Genomic DNA, 20831 nt, shown 5'->3' on the forward strand with positions numbered 1-20831 from the left:
TCACGTCTATACTGGAGCTAGGGCAATCAGTCAATAATCTTAGTTTAACATAAAGACAGATTATCAATAACACCTAGCAGTATCTCTAAAGCTCATGTATATCAACATGTTGTATCTTGGTTGTTTTATCCATACACAAAAATATTTAAAAAGACAACTTGTAGTAAATCACTGCCTAAAGTCTTGTCATTGTTGGATTGAACAACTTTGATTCAGTGTGTTAATTAGTAAGCTCTAGAGATGCTGGAAGGTGATTTTTTTGGTTTTTGGAGAGAGCAACACTAGCTGTTTCCACCTGCCTCTAGTCTTTATGCTAATTTAAGCTAACTGACTCTTGGCTGTACCGCCATACTCTGAAATCAACACGCCTACTTGGGGATAGGCCAGAAAGGGTCGAGGAGAGTTTACAAAGAAGCAAATATGCAGAAAAGGATCACAAGCACAATGAAAAAATAACTAACAGAGTAAATAATTGGACCGAAAGAAGGTTCTTCTACAGTTCAACTCACAACATCTTGACCTCCAATACTAAGACATCAATAAAAACATGATTTATTATGAGTAACAGCCAAGGCCAAATCTGACTATCCAGCATGCAACACGTGATTGATCTGCAGCAGCAGGACATCCACATTTCAGTGGCTTGGAGATAAAAGAAGACATAAATGATAGAGTAAGGACGGCAGCAATGCACTGTAGCCTTGCCTGAAGCTCACAGATGCATGTGACAGACAGGGTATCATGCTCCAAAACCATTCTTGAAAGGCTTCTGTTGCTGTTGTTGTGGGGATTAAACCAGCCTCATAATGGCCTGTGGGATTTGTGCTACTGCAGGGTGACAGCCATCGAATTGGGTGGCAGGCAGAGACGAATTGCAACGAGAACACAGCGCACAATCTATACAGTTGCCAATTACAGCCCAGATCTATTGACCAGAGATAAGACAAATATAGACCTGCTTCAATGACAGGTAGAGAGGGGCTGTTATGTGAAGAAATGTATTCTGACGTCAGACTTGTGTGAATAATCCCATAAATGCTAAATTCCTTAACTTCCTACAACTGCAGCTGCCTTCCTTTCTGCTCTTGTTTGGGGGATTTGCAAGATTATTTTTCCACGGGAACTACTTTACATCCTCAACAGCTACTCCATACAGGATCTACAGTTGCCATGGCAATATCTGTGGTAGAAAAAAAAGAGAGAGAAAAAGGGAAAAGTATTCAGAGTTGACAGGGAAATAACTGGTTTCATTATATTCAGCCAGCTGATTCTCTCTATCACCAATGACAGGGCAACGGCAGGCACGCTGAAAGAGCTTGTGTTTGTGTTTGAGTGGTAATAAATTACTGCTGGGGTCAGGGCTGTGCAGGCCGCACTCCCTGATTAAATGAGACCAAACTTATATCCCTCTGACATCTCCCAGCCTCCTTCTCAGGAATCTGAAGGTGCAGAGACAAATCCCATAATCCTAATTAAGTATTTCCTTCTATTGCGGTGCACAAAATGCCTGGCTGTTTACACAGCTAAAGTCTTCTTTGGTTCCCATGCTCAGTTCAAACACATAGTTTAGGGTAATCTTAGAAAATGTGAGAAAAGTGACATCACTGAAAGTGCCAAAAAACATAATTGGTACAGCAGATGACATCACTTTGAAAGAAGACGTGGAAAGTTTAAAGGTAGGTATTGCACCAGCAGACCACAGATGCAGCGTCTGTTCACTGTTCGTGGGTGAAAACATTTTGTCTCGTATTTGAGGATGTCGTTCTAATCTTCAGCAAGTCACGGTAGTCTCACGGTCAATTGAGCAGGACAGTGTGGGAGAGAAAATCGCAAATGCAGCTGCTGTGGTTTCTTTTTCCAAACAGTAGAGGACGAGTAGCACAATGAAGCGAAGAGACTCTGCACTTCTAAAATCCACGTCAGTACCTTGAGTGAGTACAAAAGGTGAAGCTTCTGGACAATTGGTGGGACGCCAGCGTGTTTCAACAGGATCTCTCTTATATAAGAGATCTTATATGATGATATTTAAAGCTCTACTATGTTTGAGCTTCACTGTGCAGAATGATGTATGTGCAGAGTTTGATATGAGAAGGCTGTTTTCACATTCATCTGCTGAAGAAGGACTCTCTAAACGTTTGAAACAAAAACTATTTGCATATTCATGGCTTGTGGAGTTTTTTTATTGAGGAAGAACAAATCACTGTAATTTAATACGATTTTTAAACTTGCCTGTGAATGAGCTGCAAGCGTATAAAATATGTGTATTGATAAATAATATTTAATATGATAATAGCTATATATCATACTGTCTCATACACCAATATCACATGTTTAATAGGAGAAGTTATAATCTTTTATATCTGCACTATATTGTGTCTGGGTCTGCAAATCCTAGAGGGTCTTTGCTACAGGGACCCCCTGCTGAATTATTGTTTGATCTTTTTTGTTTTTTTTCTTTAATGTAAATGTCTGAAAATACATATTTAGATCAATCCAACATATTATAATAAATATAGTGACCTACTTTTGTAATAAATACACAACATTGATGAAAGGCAACGTTACACAATCATGTGAGCCAACACTATAGGCGCTATAGCACCACACGAAACAAAACAAACACAATTTTACTCACTATATGTAGTAGGGGGTCCCTGCTCTGTCTCTCTCTTAGCTACGGGGTCCTTGGCATGATGAAATGATGATGATATTTGAATTTAAATAATGACCCTGTGATTTTCTAGTTAGACTTGTGAGATGTAAATAATTTATTGTCTTTGCTCAACATGAGAGTCAGTTTTATAGATTTATATGACCGTGGAGTAACGAGGAAGCAAAACACCAGTTTAACTCCTGTGCACCTCCACTCTATTGCCCTTGAGCCCTTGCTGTGACTACACGATTCAGTCCGAGCTGCTCTCCACTCCAAACAAAACACTGTCACTTTAAATACAGGCTGAGTCTCTGTCACCATGTTTGCACTTTGCAGGGGTGAGCGGTAACTTGATGATCGTGGGTTCTGCTGAGGCCATTTTAAAATGTTGTAATTCCTCACACATCCCCAGATTAGGGACACAGGAGGGGCTGTGCTCCAGTCAGGCCTCAAGGGCAACATCACCTTACAGTGATGCTTCAGAATTACAAACAACACAACAACATTAATCTCGAGCAGAAGCCACCAATCAAACGCCAATCAATGTCTCACATCATACACTTCATCAATCACAAGCACAGGTGTGTCTGTCAAAGCAGCAGATACCGCAATTAATAAATATCACCGAACCCTCTGTGGTGAATTAATATTTCCTGTCATGCCAGCCTGTCGGGAAACATGTTATGATTTGGGGAAGAAATCATTTCCGGCTCAAGTGTCTCTGTTTCAATAAGTGTTCATCATGTTGGTTGACTTGTAATTATTGTTAATGACATTGTGCTGATGACAAGCAGGAGCACTACAAGTTATTACTCAACTAGACGATGCTGACGACAAGTTAAATAACATCATCCGCTGAATTAGATGATGCTGTTTAACCACAGGTCCAGGAAGAACAACAGAGAGATAGAGCCGCATGGTAATTATTGTACAATAAACCGCACGCTGGCAGCTTTTTTATTAAATGGAGCAACAAGAGCCATTATTAAGCTTGATGCTGTTGGGTGGAGTGGACACTAGTGGCAAGCTGCCCAAACGAGATGTGCTTTTATGATTTGAGGCATAATTCTGAGATATACAGAGTTACATAAGTGGTTTGGAGCTGATGGACTCATGCAGAAAGATTTTTAGAGGTTATGTACAGACACATTCGATGCAGCATCACCCAACAAGTTATGTTGTGGTCAAGAGTCAGCCAAAGTTTGTTTCAGACTGACACTTTCTTTATTCTGTAGGGTACAGGACTACCAGCATTCCCCCTCTGGGCTGAATATGATGTTATTTTGTGTTAGTTTTTCAGGTGTGATATCTTTGTGGGAGCAGGATATCAGGCCAGAAGAAGCAGTGACTTGTTCAATCCAATACAATTCAACTTGTTTAGGTGGATTTAACCGGCCCCGAATGGTCACACAAGGTCAGCAGCAAAAGCTTTGGAGGTGGGACAAACGTCTCCTAGAAATCCCTGTGGTCACAGATATACAGTCTGCAGTATTATGGTGCCAGTAGTGTTTGTGGAATCAGCTGAACAGGCTTTAAAATGAAAACTGTTATCTGAGAGCCAGAACACTTCAACAGATCAACAGACTGTACAAACAGACAAGCAGCAGGGATCTGGAGGTCAGTCCAACACTTTGAACCAGACTCAAAATCTCAACAACTATCAATTGAACTGCCATGAAATTCATGTTCCCCAGAGGATGACTCCTAATGAATTTGGTGACTTTTCATCTAGCTCCACTAGGGTTGCAAAGGGATACAACATTCCGGTACATTTCCAGAAACATTCCATGGGAAGTTAAGCTGGGGAAATGTGCAAATATTCCAAATTGGAGACTTTCCATGGGAATTATGGAAATTAATGAGAATAACTGGGTGTAGTTTAGTAATTGGGGGTAAGCTAGCATCATGATCATTGGTCAATGAAATGATCTTAGCTATAGCTTATTTAGCATCTAACTTATTAGCAAGCTTTCTACTGTAAATCAGATTGTTTTAATCAAGATTATGCTATAATATATTTTCCCTAACTATATTTAAGTTCCCTGTTAAAGGCATAAGGAATTTTGTAAATTCACAGTTTATTCCCCATGGGAAGTTTCCAACTTTAAAAATTCCCAGAATTTTGCAACCCTAAGCTCCACCAGGAGGTCCACTTTGGTGGTTTGGAATGAAATGTCTCAACAACTAATGAATGGACCATCATTCCCTGAACTTTTTCCTCAAACACCATTTTCATTTCAGATTTGTCATTTGTCATTTCAGAGTTACTTTTAATTATGACCAAAAACCTACAAAACGACATTCCCGTCAGTCTCAGACATACTTCAGCACTAATTAGCAAATGCTAACATGCCAACACTCTAAGATGGTGAACACAGTAGATGTTATCACTTGGGTAAAAAAACTACTACACCCAATTCTAGCCTAAAAGAGCAGATAGCATGGTTGTACACTAAAGTCTTATTATACAGTTTGTTCTCAGGACTCACTGCTGTAGAAAGCAGTATTGATACTGCACACAGATTATCCTGAAGGAATAAATAAACTGAACTAAATTGAAGAAATGAAGCTAGCACAAAAGTATAAAAATGAACTCTGAAGACTTGATATCAGATGGGAATTAAGAATGATTATTACTTTTACAGGCAGGTAGAGCACAGAAGGATTATAAAGGGAACAATGAGAATCAGGAAGGTCTTGATATGCTCATTGATTTCCTCATGATTTGTAGGTCACAACAGCTCAAATCTGTATTTTTCCCTCCATGCGACTTCAATAATTATTGAATGGACATGGACAATACTGCAGGCTGTTTCTGTCCTTCTCTGATAATCCGGCAAATACAATAAAAGACGTCATAGACTTTCAATAAAAGATGCAGGACAGTCATCTTTATTTATATCCCACTGGTTGACATGTTCCTGTACAAGCTTATACCAGCTGTTGCTCTGTGAAGTTTTTAAACCAGCTCACATTCATCATCAATGTAGCTTTGATTTCATCCTCTAATTCATTATCCTGTGTATTTTCATGAATAAACTGAAAACACTTTGATTTCCCTTGTTCATTCCTACAAAATTGTGTTTCCAAATAATTTGTGTGTTTTTGGCATTTGCAGACAAGACTAAATAAGGAATGCCACCTAGTGCAAATAACAGTTTCTTTCAGTCAGTCTCTCAGTCACTTGACACACCTGCTGTGCCTCCTTCAAATGTTGTCTTGCAAACTTATCAACGAGCCAGATTTCACTGTTGGGATTTTTGTTTTTTGTATCCTAAAAATAAGTAGGTGTCAATTGCTAGCTGTGTTGAGGGAAGGCAGATGAGATCTATTGTTGTGTTGTGTAATTTCACTTCAGGGGTGGGGAGAAGAAGAATAGGGGGGAAAAAAAGAGACTCAATCAAGTCTATTTAGTGCAGTGAGACAATGGGGGCCAAGTCATGTAACTGGCATTTCATTTAATGCTCAACTCTCACTGATACTCCTGTTTACAAGGATATCATTGTTCGCACCGTGCAGACCGACACTTCAGCAAATCCACTAATAATTGGTTCCACCTGCTTGATGTTTGAACTGCAAGACGAAAAGCATGTAGCAATAAAATTATGTAAAAATACCATTGTACTGTATAATTACTTTGTATTATGCTCCTGGCACATTTTTTTTAGCATATTAATCGTGTACAAACTTACCATTTTTATAGAGCAAAATACAAAATGATGCCCAAGTCTACAGTAAACTGTTTGAAATCAAAAGCACAATACAGCTCAACTGTGAAAACATACAGAGTCAGAGAGGACATAGAGATGCAAGACTTTTATTTAAATCAAAATCAAGTGTTCTTCAAAGATTATTTTGTATCCAATATTGGGTTAGGCATAAAAACAACTAATACATTTTTAGAAAACAGAAGCGTGTTCCTCCAGTCCATGGTGTCTTTGCATCTCTGTCACCTTTCTTTCTTCCTCCCTCTGTGCACCTTCTCTCCTCCTCTTGCAGATTCCTTCCACCGCTTTCTCTCCTCTAGTTGTGGCCTTGCAAGGCCTCCGCCATGAACAGCTTCCCAAGGTTCTGAGAGGTGAATTCCTTCACGTTCTGGCAGTAATTGTTAATTTGCCCTGTTGGAAGGTAGCCACATGCATCCATGCACCCACACACAAAAACATGAACACATGTATAGAAACATATACATTTGTACACAGACATACACACAAACAGGCGGAGGCGGAGAGAGAGAGGGAGGGGAGAACAAATTAGTGGGGAACAGAGTAAACGGAAGGATCAGAACATTGTCAGAAGGTGGAGGAGAGCTGAACAGCATGAAACAGCAGGGAAAAGGGCGGCTGGAGTTGGAGATTCAATAAACTTTAAATTAATGTAATTTCAAGATAATGGCAGAGATAATTACAAAACAGTACCTGAGCTCCTGAGAGGGGAGCAGAGGCGTCTGATGGAGTTTGGAGCGAGGGAGGGGTGCTGTCTCTGCATAGATGTTCTGTACGTGTATGTGTGTGTGTGTGTGTGTGTGTGTGTGTGTGTGTGTGCGCGTGCGTACCTGCAATAAGCAGTGTGTCCATGCGCGGTGGAGGCTGGGGGGGCTTGAACATTTTGGTGATGTCCTCTTCAGGCAGCGGAGGCTCCCCTCTGCTCTGTCGCTGGGCGTTCTCCTGCTGCCGCCTCTGGAGGTACTGGAATGAAGCACACAGAGAGAAAGAGGGGTGACATTAGAGAAGAGAGGAAAGAAAAAGAAAAAAAAAATAGCATTGAGAAAAGAGGAATGTGGAAAGGGACGAATTGGTGAAAGAGAAATCTGACAAGATCAGAGGTAACATAAGAAGTCGGAATAAGAAAATGAGTATAGATGCAGAGAGCACAGTGTGGCAGTGGATAGGAAAAAGAATTAAAGGAAGAGGAAGAAACGGGACAACAACCGGAAGGAAGTGAGATGTAAAGGAACGTGGTGATAAAAGAAGAGATGGGGGAGACGGAGAGAGGAGTTATATGTGCTGACAGGGATGGAGTGATTTGTGGAAGGCTGACAGTCAGTAAATCAGTGAGGTGTCGGGTCTCTGGAGAACCTAAAAGCCTTGTTAATTTGGAAAGATGGAGGAGCGACTGACACAGGCCACTGGAATGGGAGCTTGTGGCAGGAGGAGGGGGGAAAAAAAAGAAAAACAACATCCCACAGCGCACCTGCACAGCTGACTGAAGCTGACAAGAAGGGCAAAGATAAACAACATGTGAAAAATCTAACTATTTGTTCGAATTAGTCGATATACACACATACACACACAAACACGAGGGAACAGCAGTTTTCAAGTCCCATCACAAAGTCTGTATTGGATTGAGGTTTTTGGCTTTCTGTTTGAGGTTGATTGTTGTCACACACACATCGCAGTTTTTTTTACAGATTGCAGCAGTATTTTATCAGCTATTTATTTTACTCCGTCTGGTGTAGAAGAAGCAACCCAGAAAGCATGAAGCCACCACAGAGAGTTTGGCCGGAGTATGATGGTGAAACATTTCAGCTTTGGTATTTGGACTTGAGGTATAAACAGGATTCTCTAATCGGGCTGTGAGAGTCTTGAGTCTCATTGTCAATACCAGCTCACTGCTGGTCCAAAGGGTGAAAATGGAAAAATGTTTTACTCTTTGAAGCATATAAATGAATCATTTTTGAAATGGGTCTCTTCAACTTTACATTCATTCTCAGGCTGCTGTCATTTGACCACAACTGGTTCCTAATAGACCCTTTTCATGGCAGGCATTTGGACTTTTTGCAGGACGAGCACAGAAGGAACTAATACCATAAATGATGGCTCCATTCTATCAAGTGTCCGTGTAAACCAGGTCAGTGAGTGAGCTTGTACAATACCCGAGGACTGAAACAGGCTCACCTTAGCCATCAGTGGTTACCAATTCCACCTGTACTTTTCCTGTCAAAATGTCTGCAGTGAAAAGGAGTGGTGCATCATAGAGATTGTGTTGGTGTTCTCTCTCTATCAGGGTCTGTTTGGGATGATTCATCCTGTCTAATTATCCCGTGGTCTTATCTGGATCAAGTCCCTCTTTGAACAAAAAAAAAAAGAATCCATGCTTGTCATGACAGATGCAGGTAGTTTTTCCATCAGTCTGTTTTGGATTGGGTCCAACATACACTCTATATCACACCAATAAACCTCCATGCACTCAGGCTTTCATGTGCTTTTTTGGCACACACAGCTTAGATGTATGAAATATGAGTTTTCCCAATGCAATAAAGCCGGAAGTGGTGACCTTTGGCTGAGAAGCCATAGACTATCTATCTCTTTAGCATATACTACAAAAAAAAATACATACACTGATTATTTTCTGTTTATATATCAAAAATAATGATCTGGCTCAGAAGTAATGACTTGGAAAATATTGCTGAATCATCTAATGGTTCAGCTGAATGGTGCCATTAACCATAAATCACGAATCGTCGGTTCTTAAGATTAACACATTGCTCCCCGTCTGATCTTGTGCAAAGTGCCTGCTTCTGTGGATGGGAAAAGGGATGAAAAAGAAAAACAGAAATTGAATAAATCTTGAGGAATGAGACATAAATTTTCTCGTACAAAGACTAACTTGGCCGCAGACTGCGCCCGGGAGCCTGCTCTTTACCAAATTCAGAGAGCTACAAATGAAAAATGGAGCCCTCTGTGCGCCGCACCTTTTTGCAACTTTCTATGATGATTAATAAGGTTCCATTTGTCCGTGAAGCAGCGGGGTCAATGGCACAAGATTACATGGAGCAAGAACTGTAGATTTCTGAAAGGTGTAATAGAGGCTCGCTTTCTTTGTCTCCGTGTGTGCGGCGTTTGCTCATTGTAGAGAATCGCGTGAAACATGAAAAAAGTCAACACCGTTAAAGGCGTTGTCTGTGTGATATTGTGCATGACATGACTGTGTGTATGTGTGTGTAAAGGGGTGAGGGCTTGGGGGCTGTGATGATGAGAAGGTCGGTAGGGGAGGATGATGGATCATAATGGCTGTCGTGTGGGTGACTGGCCCGGGGATGTGTGACTACGTAGGTGTGTTTCTTTCCCATGTTGTGAATGCCTCGTGCGCATATGGAGGACTACCTGTCGCCACAGATGCATGTTTGTTGTAAGTCCGCCTAATGTGTGTGAACTTGGCTGCGGTTGCATCCACTGCCGGCTGGGAAGATGATGACTCAGCCCAGATTAACATTAATACTTCTGACGTTTCCTCTTTTCTACTTGCAGAGAATAATGGCAGAATAATGTAGTTGTGTGAACGTAGGTGTAAGTCTGTATGCATGCACTCGCCGAGCATCAGTGAGTCATTGCGTCTCTACACTTCCATTTTCCTGAGTGGTGTGTGTATGTGTACGAGTGTGTGACCCTTTGTGTCTGCATGTGTTGCGGGATGTTTATGATGGATCTGTCTGAGGTTGGAGTTGCAGAGGATTCGTGGCTGACTCTTCATCTCGGTGTTTTGTTCTGTTCTTTCTGGTGCTTTTGGCTGAGTGCGTGCTTGTAGGTGGTGTTTGTGCACACAACTTATGTGTGTGAGTGTGTTATGACATATGACTAAAACAAGAAAAAGACATTTTTTTAATACCAGCTTTGAGTCCACATGCCTCAGCTGTCCCTGGGTGTATCTGAAGACTCCCTGAGTGTGACTCATGGTATTTAACCTACTCTTCTTCACACAAGGGTAAATTAATGGCTGTATCATAAAGTAGTGATGAAAATGACCAACTAAATATATTTTAGATCAAAAANAAGACTGCCTGAGTGTGACTCATGGTATTTTACCTACTCTTCTTCACACAAGGGTAAATTAATGGCTGTATCATAAAGTAGTGATGAAAATGACCAACTAAATATATTTTAGATCAAAAACAGAACCTTGGAAATGCCAGAAAGCATACCAATACGTGTATTTTTTTCCCCTGCACTTGACACTTATACACGTTATGATGCACCAGTCAAAGCTACGTGGATATTCGTAGGAGTGCAGATAAAAAAACAGCCCTGTGTTGAAAAATGAAAAGCGCTGCGCTGATGGGGGTGTATTGCTTCAAGTACTGATGAGACAAAAAAAAACAACCCAGGGAACACAGTTTGAGTAACAGATCTGAGAGTTGTGACGGCTCGTCTGACGCTAAAACACTGTACAAAGATCACTTCATGACATCTGCGCTGACAAAATACAAAGTAATCTGCCAGATACCCGACAGTGTGCTCGCATGTATTTGATTGGACAACAGATGCGGACGCATTGCAGTCAGGCAAAAGCTCAGTGAAGTCCAATGTTTTTCTTTTTTTTTTTTTCCCCCTCTGGAGCCTTATGTAACGGCAATCCCACTGTGACAACCAAGTGGCCTCATTCAAATGAAATTAGTCTTCCGCTCACACAAGCGGACTTCAAAGCTAGGACAACAATACGTTGGTATTCACTGTGAATGGAACCTGTTGCAGCCTGGCGACGACTGCTGAGCTACAGATGTTTAAAAAAAAAGGGCGCTCTATGACATCAATGAAAAAAAGCTGCTGGTAGCTGGTTGGAAAAAAAAAAAAACATAACCCCACCACCTCCTACTTTGTAGCTGTATGTGTGAAGGTAGCGTTGCTTTAGATATATGCTGATGCAGATGTTAGTAAATGATTATATATTTTTTTACTTTTGCTGTTTACTGTAGTTACACTTGGTGGTCCTCAGTGGGTACATGGATGTCGATGTGCCATCTTTCTGTGTGTCAGTTTGTTTGTGCTACCTGGTGCACCTTCTGCTTCCCTGCTGTGATTATAGCTGCAATTGGTTGTGTCCATGGCTGAGAGAAACATACCTGCTGTTTTCCTGCTGGGTTTGTAGCTGTAGGTGCCTTTGTGTGAATATCCGTGTGTGTGTGTGTGTGTGTGTGTGTGTGTCTCTCTCTTTCCCTTATATGCATGCTGGTAAGCTGATGTTTCTGCCGCTGCTGCTTGCTCATTCTGTCTGTAGGTGGTGTGTGCGCTTCATTTCGTGGGAAGCTTGTGTGCGTCTGAATGTGTGTGTATGTATGAAAGAGGGTTACCTGGTGCTTCTGCTGCTGTTGCTTACTGAGGTTACGGCTGTAGGTGTTATATTTGACAATGTCTTGGCTCATGTCATCCACTCTGTCCATCAGAAGCTGAAGGCTCTTCTCCAAGTGGTTGCTGGAAGGAAAATGTTGGCATGTCATTCACACGTTTTTGTACCGTCATCAGCACTGCAGCAGCAACGGTGCAGTACATTATTTCATGCAACCCTAAACTTAATAGCTTACTCTCATGTTTACTTCATTTTCATGTCATTTTACTATTGTTATTTTGGAGTTTTCAGTTTTATCAAAAGCACTTTAGAATTTCCAATTCACCCAGTTTACACATTACCCAGTTTAAACACTGATGGCAGCTAGCCACCATGCAATGAGAGCATTGAGATGAAACTATAAACAAAACTGACTTGACTCAACTAATATTTCCCCTCAAGTGTTTTAGCTGAAAGAAAATCATGCTGTCATTCTGTCTGATCATCAACTCTTCACTGATATTTGGCTGAATCTGCTTGTACATCACCATTTACTTCATGCTATTAACATGTCATTTGTATCTGAATGCAGAGAATAAACTTTGGAGGCTATTGAGATCTGAATCTGGACTACTGCACCAAACAAGTGTTCATTTTCTTTTTTATCTCAGGAAAATACAACAAAAATCTTAAAAACAACCCCTTCACACTGGAAGGAGAAACTTCATACAGCGCATAGAGCAGCATCGTCTCCCTTCACCGGGAATATGATATTATAGTTCGGAGAGAATCGAAACAGCAGTGCTCATCAAGATCTATGTCAAGATGTTATTTTATTATTCACTTTTATATCAGGTTTGTACTTCTCTTTTCAAGAATCTCACTCTGAAACCAGGTAGTGTCAAAAATGTCTTCTCAGACATATTCTCCTTTTTTTGACAACCCCCATGGATGGAGAAACTGGGGTTGGAGGTACAGGCGCAGTCACACACTTTAGGATGTCCCTTAAGAGGTTGTAGTCTAAAAATGCTACATCCACATTTTTCAGCCTAGTCCATGTCTGACATCCATTCTGATCTAATCTTTGAGTTCACCTATCAGATACATATTGCCTGAGTGTAACCTGAAAGACATCTGACATGAAACCTCTCTCCGGGGGGCATGATAGTACTCAGACCTCAGGACCCTCCCCCCCTCTTCTGTCCCTGTGCTCAGTCTCTCTGCTCTGGTATCACATCCCTCATCTTTTCCCAACGCTGCAATGCTGACAACACTCGACACACAACAAGCATTGCTCTTCCCTCACCTCCCATGAGCCCCATTTTTAAACAGGATGTCTCACTGCTGTCTTAAGTTCAACCTTGACAAGGCTGTAGTGCTGCACTTCAATTCTTCTCCCTCTTGTACTCTCCTCTGCGAAATTACAGTTTCATTTATGAATGTCTGGGTGCTACATAATGCAGCATAATACTGTGGGAAAACAGATTCTGACTGTTTATTTAAATGACAATTGTACCCGCAAGGACTGCCAGCACTGTGTACGTTTTGGCTGTGTGTGCACTCGGCTTGATTTAAGTGTTTTGTGTGTGCGCGTGTGTGTGTGTTTCATTGTTTGTGTGAATATGTGGAGGAAGAGTGTTTTGGGTGATTTTAGTTACTTTGCTCTCTGCTGTGAGATTTTTCAATTAGCAATTTTATAAATCAATATTCCTCTCACTCTCTTGACGCCTCGCACTCTGTCTTTCCTTCCTTTCCTTCGCAAGCTAAAAAATTTATAATTTACCCACACGCAATTTCCTAGAATCTACAAAGTCTTTGATGAAAAACAAATGCCACTAACCACTTCCACAGCTTCTACCTCTTTCTCCAGCAACTATTGATGGAGAATACCTTTCTTATATTAATGGAGGAAAACCGCAAGACCTCTGAGGAAAAAAAACAAGCTACAGCGCAACCAGAAGAGACAAAGCAAACACATCTGCCTTTCCAATATGAGCCAATTTGTTTCGTATTTAAAAGTTCAGTCTCCTGCTGTTTGAAGGAGGTGTAGTAAAACATGTATCGACATAAAAACAAGACAAAAATAATAATAAATAGAACACGGCAAATGTTAGAGAGCTTCTTGAGAGCGCTGCTACAGGCTTCATCTGCGAGGAGTAATCACTTGAAACAATGTGTTGTTTCACAATGTGTGTACAATTTTACAAAAGCTTCAGGATTCCACAATATCAGAAAGGTAAAAAAAAAAGAAAAAGATTTGCACATATATTTTTTAAACATTTTTCGGTGCTAAGAAGATGATTAGAAATAAAATTAGAAACAAAAGTCATTAAGGAAAGTTGTTGTGGCACTATAGAATTTACAAACTAATGCATCTAATTACGTTTACATGCAAATACATACTGATGAAGTCCCTCGAGCATGTCTGCACAGAGAAAACTCATGTGTGCTGCTAATTGTATGAACGCTGCGGGTAATGACAGATAGTGTTATTCTCACATGCTCGACTATCTGTAACACATCATCCATATAATGGCTTGACACCTGCATGAGGTGTGTTAATGTAAGTGATCAAATAATAGCCTAAATGACTTTCTGTTGCCCTTGTGTATCACAAGTCTAAGCGTGCGAGGTATGTGGGCGAATCCTGCGACAGGGTTTTCAGTCAGATTTCTCAGCTTGTTTCTCTTTTTAAAATAAAAGCCTGCGAGAATCATTTATGGTTTTTCCACTAGCTCCGATTGTCTTCCCCACAGTTCAGACTGCTGAGCCAGTTTCCACTCCCATCATGTTTGCCTGTGAGGACTGTTGTGTGATCAGTTTGTCAACTCTCGACTGCGGCGTCAAAGCTGTAAACATGAAAAGTGATGGCCCAGGACCAAATCTCGCCATAACACTTCCCCACTGTGTCCCTCCGACTGTGTCAAAATTGATTCTCGCTGACGGAAGGCCGTTTAAAACTATTTCATCAAGCAATATGGTAGCTAATTTGTGTGGTGCGCATTCATAATATATGCAAAGGAACTCATTTAGTCAGAGCAGGATCCTTGGAAACATCTGTCGTTTATGTATGTGTCAAGTGTTTGCGCTGGACTGAACAGACGTGTGTGTGCATGTGTGTGTGCGTGAGAGAGAGAGAGAGGGAGGGAGAGAGTCAGTAGAGTTTGTGCTTCAGAATTTCTTTTGCAGTTGATTATAAATGCGTTACATTTGGAGGGCTCGTGTTAGTTAAGTCTCAAGGCAAAATTGGAATGAGAACACAGCTGCTTAAAAGTAAAATGAAGTTACTGACAAACAAAACTTTCCAGTGCTCTCGACTGCATCGAGTTTGCTCTGCTGCTTAGTCTTCATAATTTTTGAGCACGTTCAATTGTTACTCTATCTTCATAAACAAAACAAAAAAAACTAAAAAAAAAAAAAAAATCAATCTGCAAGGAAAACAAATGACCGCTCATAATTATGTGCACAATGATCGGTTGCACATCGCTTACCACACAGTACTTGGTCACACACTCCAAAGGAGTTAAATTATTAACGGGTAAGACAGGTCGGACAGCCTTCCGATCAATCTTGAATTAGAAATCAAAGTCTACAGAGGGATTTCCTGTCATCGTGGATTCTGTTTTAAGGTCAGCTTCAGTGGCAGCCCATACAGTAGGTATGTGTGCTCAGGCCTGCGTGCTTATATTCACACAGGACAATAAAAGGACAAACCCTAAAACTGTACTGATGTGCAAGCAAAAATGGGCTGACATTCAGTAAATTGAAAGTTCAGAGGAGAGTTGTTTAACAAAGCTGCCAAGGAAGTGACTTACAATGAGTGTTTTACTCTGATGGAGCCTTTAACTGATGATGGACTGGGGCATAATGTTTCCCTGGCTTGCTGCTGTAGCAGAAAAATATATTTTAAAGAGGATGCGAAAAAGCTTAAATCTTGCATTGTCCCAACATAAGATTTATAAGATCAAAAGTATGCATGATATTAATGTTTTCAGACAAATTTATGGCGAGTTTGAAACACAGTTTCTCTGCCCAGACAAATTTATGGCGAGTTTGAAACACAGTTTCTCTGCCCCGTCTGCTTGGAACGCCCTCCAATGCGAACTTAAAATTGCAGAACTTCTTCCTCTGGTAGCATTCCGCTCCATCTTAAAAAAAAAAAAAAAATGGAAATTTGAACAGTGCCTATGCTTTTAAATTGGTAATGTATCTATAACTGTTACTGTTGTTTGTCTGTTTTTTACCACTATGACGTGTGCTGCTGCCTTTCTTGGCCATGTCACCCTTGTGAAAGAGGTCTTTTATCTGGTTAAATAAAGGTTATAATAATAACATTCCTAATCCTTATGCGACCCTATAGACCTGAACTTGCAGAGAAAACTACGACTGGCTGTTGATCAAAAAATGCCTCTTTTCAAAGTTCACGTCATTGAATGAAGTTTGCTGAGTCTTTTTTCACAGTATTTCATTAATCTGTCACCATCTCCTTTGTGACCCTTATGCCTCTTCACCTTCCTCTGTTCCTCTTACAGCTGCAGCTTTCATATAGCCTTGTCTTTTCTCCCTACACTCAATGCCCCCAAATACATTACATCAGGGTGTGGAGAAGGAAGCTGTGTTTACATATGTCCGACTTCAATGCAAGAAATCAATTATCTTAATCAGACTTCAGGTAATGGACTGACGAGTTGTTCATTCACAGAGAACGCAAGGTAAATGTGAGCTTTTGTGAGCTGAGGATGGTGTATTATTAAAAATGAAGACCACACACAAAAAAGCTTTGCAGCCTGACTCAAAGACACACTGTAACATTGCAGTATGGCATTTCAAAACTGTTTGGGGGGGGAAAGGGGGCTACATAAATGAATTTACATTCATGCAATCCATCACCACGATCAACATCATCATCTGTGGTAAGAACAACCCTGTTTGCTGGAGTGAAACTGCATTCACTCAGCCTTAGATGTGCATGACATTGACAAATGGGGCTTCAGATTGGAAAATGAGACAAAAAGGAAAAACGTTAAATAAAACCCATTATCATTATCTTTTTTTTCAAGGGGTGGAAATGAGGAGAAAAGGGTGGGGCTGTCAGTAGAAGATGTAGAGAGACAGACCCTACAATCCAATACAGGGACAGAGCGGCAATCTGACAACTTCAGGAAACAATTTCATCTTGCCAGACATCCCAGCGGCAGAAATGCTGGGAAACCTGTGGGGGGGGGCTCGGGCTGCCTGTCCCCATTTCGGGTCATATTGAAAGCTATGTTTCAACTTCAGAGTAGTCATTTGGAAAATGGAACAATATGCAAGAAAAGTGAAGTATTCTATCTGTCAAGTCTATCTGACTATTTCTAACAAATGATCGTGCTGGTGGCTGAGTTCAGTCTGCCAGGCACATGCATTCAATTCAGAGCTCGGTATGCAGGAGGCTTCATTTAATTCATGAGTTACTCGAGTCACAGACACCGATGAGAAGAATCACAACAACTCCTGATGACTGCCGTGTAAGAAGTAAGCACAGTGTGTTTTGCGCGCTATCAGTGCCTAAATCGGCACTTTGAGTGCTTATTGTGCTAATTTCTCACACCTGCCCATGGGAAGCTTCACAGCTGTTGCTCCACTTGCAGCAGTTTATCTCCATAAATGATTGCTGATAAATTCTCTCGAGACTGATGCTGAGAGCCTCAGAGATCTAAAATGTGAGACTTAAAAAGCCAGGCTGTGAGTTGATATGGTGGGATGAGATTTGTTCATATTGTGCTCATTAGTGATGGAAGACGAAATCTGATGGCAGATCCTGTTTATGGAGCCATTTGTGAATACATTTTGATGTGGCATTTACTGTACATAACTTTGGACATAATATCCATAATCAAACATCTAACCCAATGGTGCTCAGAGAATTTCCTGACATCAGATAAGTGGGAAAACACGTCTAACAGCTAGAATATATATATATGTGGACTGCAATTTTCCTGTGGGCTACAGCTGATCTACAAATGTCTGTCATACGACTGTAATACAGAAAAAAACATTTCCATGACTGGCAAGTTGCACATCTTGAGATTTTCTGATGCTATATCCCTCAGCCATCTGGCAGGTTAAAATCTGCTTTAAAAGGATGAGGCTGGTATTATTCTGAATCTTTTCATTACTATCAACACATTCAACACCAAAGACCAAAAAAACAACAACAACAACAACAACAAGGATTTGGAGCCACAGCCTCATTATAGTTTTAACCTACAGTGTATGCCATAGAAAATACTACACCAACAAGTAGTATTGCACTTGGTGTCATACTCCTTTATGACAACAAACACAGCGAGCGTAGTTTATGCTATTCAAGCTTGTTGTTTTCTCTTCAGCGTATTCCCATTTATAAGGCAGCACAGGTCTGCAGAATCTGACCTTTTCTTCATTAGTGTTGTCAGCTGCATATTCAAGCCTGACCCAGCCATACTGTACATTCTAATGATAATTTCCACAGCTAAATGATAAATCGTAAAGCTAACTCGCAAAGCGGGCTGAACACAGAGCAGAGCAGCATTTACTTTCCAGAGATCAAAAATCGCAGATGTTGTTATTAGTCTGTGGTGTCTCAGAGTAAACCACAGTGGCTGTGTTCATTGTAATGAAATAATCTATCACTCGTACAATATTGTGGCTCTTTTCTGCATTTTTAATTTGGGTTCTGGAAGACAATGGCACAGAAGTGTGAACTTTGGCTACAAAACCAATTCTCGTTATTAAGATGAATTCATTGTCGGGTTTCGACTTTTCATTGGATTTTTGTGATGATAATAATACAAAGATCAAATCACACCATCCTTCCTGAGAAGTGTTCGGGAACGGCACTAAATTGCCAAATGTATGGTGGGTAAATGTGAGACAAAATACATCGATAGAGCTCTTATTCTTTCCACCAATCTGGTACACTTTAGAACAGTGTAGAAGACACAGATTAATGCGAAGGAGTTCCCTAATGTCAAATCAATTTTAATTTAGAAGTAGCTTTAACTCATGTCTGTGAAAGCAGCCTGCAGGTTTAAAGACAAACCATGACGCTCTTTTGAAGCTTGTAAAACACTTTAAAGAAGACAGTTCTCAATAGATATCTATGCACAGTACTGTGCTAACTATGTGTTGGATGGTTTGTTAATTTACATCAATAACCTTTGCTTTCCTGGCATTGATTATAGTTGATTTTACACAGATGCTGATGAGACACACAAGGGTCTCCCGATCAATAGTATGATGCCAGTATTTTTCCATGTTGGTTCTTGCTCGCAAGCTTAAAAACTCCATGATGCCGGCAGTCTCCTAAAAATAGAGGAGGTGGTAATGTAACTGAACAGCGTGAAACACGAACGAGAAATTGGTCTCTTGAGTCTTAAGACTGAAAAGCTTTCTGCCATTATGATATTGAACAAAAGGAACATGAATTTGTATGCTATATAAAAGAGAAGCCTTCAAACTCCAAGATAAACAAAAAAAAAGGTTTATTTGTTACTACTATATCTACATACAAGATTGAGAGAGAGCCTAAATCAGTCAAGACTACCTACAGTAGAAGTTGACTGATTAATCAGTGCAGATAGGAAGTTTCATTGTCGGAAGAAATTAGTTCTGGTGTGGGATGATGGCTGTGCTGCCTCCAGTCACATTATTGTATGTATGTCTACATGTAACGAAATGAGAAAGAGTCCCAGATGATCAGCAGCGAAGCCATTAAGTTTGCAATTCATAGTTCACAGAATCTGATTATTGTGTATTGAGTCTCCAACGGAATATTAGTTTGCATAATGGGATCCCAAAGAGGAGCTTTTAGATAAGATAAGGACTCGTTGTTTGTTGAACGGCGTGTTTTGTGCTTCTTGCTGTCTGCTGGTGCCTTTTGAAATACCTGGTTGTTAGTGATTATTAAGGGACTGTGTACTGAAAGACATGTAATTCTGGAGTAATCGGCTGATTGAATCAGTTATTTGACCTGCTCCAAACTATCATTATTATATCAGCTTTTTAACCTTTCATAGAAAATCTGTTAGATCATCTACATATTCCCTGCAAATGTTTTTTGTAAAAAAAAGGGACAAATAAACCCACATAATACTTCACACAACCATGCAAAAACATCTTGTAAATGTTGGTCCCCTGAGAAAAACTTAAATAGCTGATCTACATAGCAGATGTACTGTACCTGCATTCACTTGTTTTATATATTTATATATTTTGTTTTACAACCTAGGTGTCTAGCTTTAGGCATCCTTGGCAAATGTGCTGCATGAGCTCATGTCTGACCTGCTTGAGAGGTTGAGCAGTTCGTGCTTGTCGGCGACTGTGGACTTGTCCTCCAGGTCCCACATCAGTACGTTGATGAGGTGAGAGTTTTTGATGACGATGGGCACCTCCTCGAACATATGCTCGAAGCCAATGTTGGCCTTCTTCAAACTGGAGAGAGAGAGGGTTAGGACGAGAGGGACAGAGACAGGAGAGGAGAGATTTAGGTACAATTTCCATTCCATTTACACAATTACCATTTCCAATAAGATTTCCCATCATTTACAATTACATTCAGTGCTTTTACATCTCCTGATATGGCTCGTACTATATACAGCACTAAGTGTTGTCACTTTGTTCTTTCTTTTTATTGTGCTGACACACAGCCTTACATATTTTATACTAAAACCAGAGGGAACATCTTTTATCGCCGTCTGTCTGTGACAATAAGTGGTTTCTTGCCTGTTTCTGCACAAAAACTGCTTACATGACAAAAAACATAAGAATGAGTGTGAATCAGTGGTGGAAATGAGCTTGTAACAAACAAAACTCATGCGTGAGTTTGAGCTGATCTATAGTCACTTTCTGAACACATTTTAAGTAAACAGAGAGAGGGCGGGGTTAACAGTTGTATCCTCTAGTTCTCGTGCAATTACACAAATCTAACATCTGTTTAGCTGAGGGAAAAGATCCCCTCGGGTCTGCTTTTGACGTATTCACACATTTTATTTGTTGTTCACATATGCTTTCACGAGTTGCAAATGGGGCATTGTACTGTTACCACTTGGCTTGTTATCAGTAAATTGCACCTCAGACAAATAAAAAGCAAAATGAATAATAATGTTATGCATGT

The 20831-nt window shown here is 40.5% G+C and overlaps 1 protein-coding gene across 1 annotated transcript in view; it reads right to left on the reverse strand.

Moving 5' to 3' along the window:
* Positions 1–6454: 6454 nt before the first annotated feature.
* The window catches only part of LOC104924527 (eukaryotic translation initiation factor 3 subunit H), a 50471-nt gene continuing 36094 nt past the window's right edge, over positions 6455–20831 (reverse strand). The window contains exons 5-8 of the mRNA XM_019260083.2: positions 20000–20149; positions 11721–11841; positions 7209–7341; positions 6455–6771 (exon numbers count right to left, since the gene is read on the reverse strand). Coding sequence (XP_019115628.1) covers positions 6677–6771; positions 7209–7341; positions 11721–11841; positions 20000–20149 — 499 coding nt within the window. The 3' untranslated portion in view covers positions 6455–6676. The remainder of the gene's footprint in view (positions 6772–7208; positions 7342–11720; positions 11842–19999; positions 20150–20831) is intronic.

This window comes from Larimichthys crocea, chromosome XIII, assembly GCF_000972845.2.
Source record: "Larimichthys crocea isolate SSNF chromosome XIII, L_crocea_2.0, whole genome shotgun sequence".
In the NCBI taxonomy this organism is placed as follows: Eukaryota; Metazoa; Chordata; class Actinopteri; family Sciaenidae; genus Larimichthys; species Larimichthys crocea.